At 41.9% G+C, this 6536-nt stretch overlaps 1 protein-coding gene across 1 annotated transcript; it reads right to left on the bottom strand.

Annotated features, from left to right (window-relative positions):
* Positions 1 to 2233: 2233 nt before the first annotated feature.
* Positions 2234 to 6063, bottom strand: TCEANC (transcription elongation factor A N-terminal and central domain containing). The gene is made up of 2 exons (XM_063127525.1): positions 5995 to 6063; positions 2234 to 4041 (listed from the first exon to the last, which is right to left on the bottom strand). Exon 2 carries the CDS (start codon positions 4031 to 4033, stop codon positions 2972 to 2974), a length of 1062 nt encoding a protein of 353 aa, XP_062983595.1. The 5' UTR covers positions 4034 to 4041; positions 5995 to 6063; the 3' UTR covers positions 2234 to 2971.
* Between the last annotated feature and the right edge of the window lie 473 nt (positions 6064 to 6536).

The raw sequence follows: 6536 nt of genomic DNA, 5'->3' as shown, positions 1-6536 counted from the left end.
CTGTAACTTCCCTCTTCCTGCCACCTCTCCACTCATCCATTCTGTCACTTATTTTGGAAACATTGTTCTGTGGCTGTCACTCAAAGCAGCAGAAGCAGCATAACTGCCAGGCAGGTCTGTGCTGAAAAATGGTGACTGAGCATCCTCTGGTACCACAGTTCTGTAAGAGTGTGGATCCAAGGATCTCTCAAGGGAAGAATGCTGAGCTTCCAGCACTTTTCACTGTGATTTCAGGGCTTGGGGCAGCGGGATATGGGTAGGAGAGAAGTCAAGAGCTATGGGTTATGTGGGGTGGGGAGGAGAGAAACCTCTGAAGACGTATGGTTGAAACAATTTGATTATGGTTTTAGTTTGTATTGAATAATGATAGCTGTAAGTTTTAGTTTGAAGACATAAATCTGTTGTTTATTAAAATGTGTTTATTTTCCATTTGTTTTTTGAACATAATTTATTTCTATGTCATATTAGGAATAAGATATTTACATTTGAAGATACAAAATTCCTATACATTAGGTTTGTGAATTTTATTTTTACCTGTTTATATATCCCAATTGATCAGTTAGTTTTTTGTTCTTGTGTTAGGATACATTTCCTTTTTGGTTTGGTTAATAGCACAAACCATGTCATGCAAACTCCTTCAAACCATGGGATTTCTTATATGATTTTGCCAGTCAAACAGAGTATTATTATTTTTTTAAATGTAATTATTGGACTGAATTAAAACATCCGATGTCTTCTGTTTCATGAGGAAACATAGGATTGCATCCAGACTTAAATATCTGAAACTGGGATGGCATAAGCAAATTTCCCCATCCCCACAGCAGCCTCTGAAACGCCTTGAAAATGCTATTCAGAGGGTTGGGGGACCCTATTGATTGGGGTGAGATATGGTGCAAGGGAAGGGGGATCCCCCAAAATAGGGTGGAGGCATCTTCCATGAGTGAAGCTGTTCTGTCCAGGGAAGGCAAATCCTGGATCCAATCCATGGCTTGTTGTTCTGAATACTTAACATTAACAGCTACAACCAAAATATTAAAACTTATTTCCAAACATCTCAAATATGCATTTGTTAGCTAGTGTTTTATTTTAAGCCTGGCTCTGATGTCAACTAACTCAGTATTTTATAGCTTGCCATTTTTATACATTCTTCTTTCCAGAAATTTTAACTTCAAGTTTTAACAAACGATTCAATTAAGAGGCATTGGTATATTTGTATTTCTATGTGTACTTCTCACTTAATTGCAGTTTACATTAACATCTCAGACTTTTTTAAAAACAACAACTTGTTACTCCTGTAACTTAGGCTGCTATCCTATGCACATTTGAGAGGAAGCCTCACTGAATGCTATGGGGTTACTTCCAAGTAAACATACTGTATATAGGATTCTGCCATTTGTTCCATTATCAGCTTGGTTGTGCCAAACTGGGAGGCTTCCAAGATTCCTATGCCTTGCCACGCTGAAGCTAGCAGGGCGGGAGGAGCAACAGAGGTGATCTTTGCCTCCCTGCTTACCATTTTTGTTTTTTTCAGTAGACAGGCTTTTCAGCCCATCTAGTGAGAGCGCTTCAGAAGGGGAGGGAAGGAGGTTCAGGATAAATCGTATCCTGGTTTCTCCAGTATCCTCCCCCCCCTCCAACCCCACTGAAACACCTTCTTTTCCCTCTCTGAGGTTGCGTTTCTGACCTTGGAGAGGCAGTCAACACAGTTCTCTCCATGCCTGCTGCGAGGTGTCGGTAGGGGGTTGGATCTTGGAGGAGGGTAACTGAATTATCCTACGGTCCCTTGGATGCTTGCTCAGGGCCCATAGGATTGCTCTCTCCATCCTGTAATTACTTATGCTTAAGTCAAGGCTAGGGGTACCAGAGTTGCATGGGTTTAAAACAAAACAAAAAAACTAGCCCACCAATGTGTTTTAAATTTATAAAGCAAGAGAGCATACTCAGGATCAAGGCATGGTGAATCTCTATGAAGTGATCCTGTGTACACACACTTGATTAAGAAGATAAGGAGAAAAACATCTCTTGTTATCTCAGATCAAAGTCCACCTAGTCCATCATTCTTCGCAAAAAAATTCCAGCAACCAACAAGAACTGGGTGATTTACCAGAAACTGGCCAGTCATCCTGTAGATAACCATAGTATATCTTAAGCTCACCCCTGGTTTAGGATGTACAGACACATACACACAATGACTGATTTTAAAAAACAAACCAAAACAAAAAACACCCAGAGGTATTCATCAATATTTATTTAAAACATTTTTATACTGTCCTTTGTCTCATATTTCAAGGTAGAGTGCAGCATAAATGAAATAGGACAAAATGAAACAAAACCCAAACAGCTGATTAAAGTTCAAAACAGTCAAAACTTGCTCAATGAAATTAGGAGAAAACTATTAAAATGTTGAGGCATATCAAAATATTTTTGCCTGCAGGGCCAAAAGGCAAGGTTGGTGCCATGTGGAACTCTTTGGGGGGGGGGGCATTCCATAAGAGGGGCACCTGTGCCAAGAAAGCACTCTCCCTTGTAAATGAACCCTTTGGGGTCTTTCCTGAAAAGCTGCGAAAGAGGGTGGGATTTCAAGAAGTATGACAATGTTTATGAAACCCTATACTGCAGTTTGGCCCACCATTACTTAAAATGAGTCCAGAAAGTTACTAGTATATTTGGTGGAGTGTGTGTGTGTGAAATCAGTCTTAATATGTTTTTGGAATTTTATATATTTCTAATTATATTACATTGATGGCATTATAATAATGTTCATTATTATAACAAGTTGGAAAAGACTAGAAGCATATTCTGATTTCTTGTAGTTGTATAACCATTTCCTTCATAATGCACATCCACATTTTTATGGCTTTACAAAACACTAAAGCACTTAAAATGTTTCCATACTCAGATATTTGTCCTTTAGTAATTTCATATTTTATATTTATTTCCTCTAAAGACATATTCATTAAAGGATGCATTATCACAAACAAACCCATCTGCTGTGGTACCACTGTTCTCCACATTCATTACAAATTACATAAGTCATCTTTTGTTCATCTGGATTTGTATTTCGTACCCAACCAGGAAGGAAAAGAGCTCCCCTGGCAATCACAGTAACAGTGCAATCAAATTTTTCACAGCGTCTACATTTTATTTTATTTGTCTGTGTACCGTTGATACTTTGGGGGAGTTGATGCTCCAGAACAGATAATTCTGTGTATGAAGCCCTGAGCTGCTTCAGCTCATCATGTGCCATTTCAAGCACAGACATATCAGCAAATGTCTTAGGACTAAGAACCCCTATAGACAGATTGTGTTTTAAATGAGAATTTTTAGGATTCTTCAAGTTAGAAACTTTGCTTCGGACGCAATTCTTGTATTTTCTATCAATCTTAGCATGAAGTGTATAAATGCATTGTTCGATTTCTTCAGCTATTTTGCGATGCTTTTCACTTTCTTCATTACTTGTTGAAGAGTCCATCAAAGCTTCATAAAGAAGTTCTGAGCATTTACATCTCACAGCTGCAGTGTGATCCTGACATGGGCTGGTTTCACTAACAGAACTAGAATGCTCCAGAAGTGCTGGTTGAATTGCATTATCTTTTTGCACATTTCTTTCAGTATCTTTTAGATGGTTTTCTGATGGCAGGCAACTGTTGGAATTGGCAGGATCTAATTTTTCATACGGATTCAATTTTTCAGAAGAGCTTACATCTTCCAAGGCCATTTGAAGGTGATCAGAATCCTCTTTGGCATTATCAGACAATGCTGGCTTATCTTGTATAGATTGATGGTAATGATTTTTATAAAGTGTTTTCCACTTTGACAGTAAATGCTTTGCCTTATTTTTCAGAACCGTAGAAGGACAGTTCTTGAGGATTCTGAACACAGCTCTGGCAATCTCCGTCTCCTGGAGATGGTCTATAGTCATAGCAACAGTTTCAAGATATGCAAGATGACTCACAATATCTTGGTATTTTTTTTCAGATAGTAGATTCTCTATACAAGCAGCTCTAGTCACGATGACCTTTCTGCCGGACATTTCAAATCCTAAAATGAAAGTAGCAGAGTTGTGTTTTTACAACCACTATACAGCTTTGTACTGAAAGAAGTGGTATAAGAGAACCAATTTAGATAAGTCAACAGATGACACAGAGGCTTTTCAAATAGTAGTCTATAACATATTCAATCCACATATTGAATACAAAATAGATATGATACTCCTTACAATGCTTGTATATGTGTTAAGGGTTAACACACTGGGGGCCCTTGTTAGAGCCAAAAGACAAGATATCAATCTTTTAAATACAGGAAATAAAATAAATAAGGCTATAATCCTATTCCTACATACTAGGGAGTAAGCCCATTGAATTCACCAGGACATATCTCTAAGTAAACACGCATAGGATTAGGCTGGACATTATTTAAATGTAGAGTGTATAAATGCATCCTGTGGTATCTTTTAAACACAGGATACTCTTGTCGCTCTTTCAGTACAGCTGCAAAATGGCTTTTGCTAAGCTATAGAGTCTGTGTGCCAAGCATAGAATTGCAACCAAGGGCAAGACTCATCACACAGGAGTCATTCAGTTTATAGGAACAGGAATGAAGGAGGAACAATGGGCTTTGTTTGGCATCAAACAGACAATAGCAAAAGGGGGTCATTGTTTCTGTGTATGCTGAATCCTATTTATACAAATAAGGAATCCCAGGGATCTTAAATCTTAACAGATAATTTATTAGAGGCCAGTTTGCAGAATTTTGAACTTCACCTCCCTGTATGTAGCAAACTGAATGAGCATGAAGGTAATAACAGACTGTCCTTGGGGGGGGGGGGGGACTTAGAAGAAAAACCAATTGCTCCCCAACTAGGGTGACCATATGGAAAGGTGGACAGCTTTAACTGTTGTGATAGAGGGAATTTCACCAGGTGCTGCATGCATACAAATGAAACCTGCTGAAATTCCCTTTTCTATACAACTGTTAAAGATACAGGAGCACTACTATCCTTTCCATGTGGTCACCCTACCTCAAACCTTTGAGAACATAGTGCTTCTTGTGTCCTGTCACATTCATAACTTATTGAAAGGATATAAGTCGGCCTTATCCAACCTGGCTGTGATACGTTGGGAGTTGTAGTCCAACACATCTGGAGAGCACCAGGTTGGGGAAGGTTGACATATAGGTTCTTTGCTTATCCCATATGCAGAAAGCAAGGTGATTGGTGCCACATATAGAATGCAGGTTGGAGATGTGTGCATATATATCCCAATATGAACCACAGCCCTGCCTCAGAATCCACTAGCAATACTGAGCATGTGAAATAACAAAGAGAGTGCCTTTGAGAATGTGCAGAGGATCTTTGTTCATGCAGCTTATATAAAGGTGCAATCCTATGCATATTTAATCCCGAAAAAAGTCCTACAACTGGCTGGGGCATGCTGGGAGTCGAAGGATCTCCCTCCCCCCACCCCCACCCCCACCCCGTCCCGGGTCTAAGCAAGCACAGGTTTGCACCCTAAGTAGCCATAACTCTCTCTCTCACAGAACTATCTTCCTCGTCAGAGAGGGTGGCCTGTCGGACTTTGATTCCTAACATCCAGGGGGTTCTCACTTGGCTTTACTCTTTCTTGTAGGAGGGCACAGAAACAGGACTCCTGAGCTTTGAAACATCAACGAAGAAGGCAGAATCCAACCCTGTGCAACTCCGCCCCCGGCACTGCGTCTCCACGTCCGGGGAAGCTCCTGCTGGTGCGGCAGCAGTTAAAACTTGGAAGCTCTGCCTCCCGAACAGCTATTTTGGTCTTCCGGCGGAGGGGGGGGGGGGAGAAAGAAAGGAGCAACCTGGACAATTTCAGGCTTCATTCCTCCAGGTCAAGGGAATATGGCATGGAGCTACCTCTCGGAGGCAAAAAAAATCCCACCCAGTTTTCGCCTCACAGCTCCTTCGCCTTAATCTGCCCGCCCCAAGCCTGCGAAAGGCAGCGCGCCCTCCCGCCTCACCTGGGCCCAGCCGCGCCACTGAAAGCGGCCCTTCCACTTTGCCGGCCGACCTCCGTCCGCAGCCCCGCCCCTCCGTGACGACAACGCAGGGGGCTGCGTGCGCGCTCCCGCCCTTGGCTGTGGCCCGCTGTGGACCGTCGCGCGCTCCTTCGCAGCCGCGGTTTGCTGGCCCTTGTTTCGGTGCTTGTGCAGCCTTATTGACGCAGCGCCAAGCAATCCTTTGTACGTCTACTCAGAAGTAACCTTCATTGACTTCAGTGGTGCTTACTCCCGCGAAGCTAGTTCTAGGGTTGCACTCTTGGAGGAGAAAAGCGATCGATGTCTCTTGTTGATGGATGGTGCTCAACCCCCACCCCGATATCTCTAGCCCATGCTGCATGGGGGGGGGGGGGGGATGCTAAGCGTTGTAGTCCAGCACATCTGGAGGGCACCAGGTTGGGGAAGGCTGCTCTAATGAGAGCTATTCTCTCTCTGTCACTCCTATTGTTTAACTTTTAAAATAAATAAATAAATAAATTGGTACTCAGCTTTTGGCCACCCAA

Source organism: Elgaria multicarinata, chromosome 5 (genome assembly GCF_023053635.1).
Source record: "Elgaria multicarinata webbii isolate HBS135686 ecotype San Diego chromosome 5, rElgMul1.1.pri, whole genome shotgun sequence".
Lineage (NCBI taxonomy): Eukaryota > Metazoa > Chordata > Lepidosauria > Squamata > Anguidae > Elgaria > Elgaria multicarinata.
The sequence above is the reverse complement of the archived record's forward strand: the minus strand, read 5'-3'. Positions and strand labels throughout refer to the sequence as shown.

Bases quoted from the DNA above. Each gene is read 5' to 3' on its own strand.
- TCEANC (XM_063127525.1), bottom strand. From the start codon at position 4,033: ATGTCCGGCAGAAAGGTCATCGTGACTAGAGCTGCTTGTATAGAGAAT.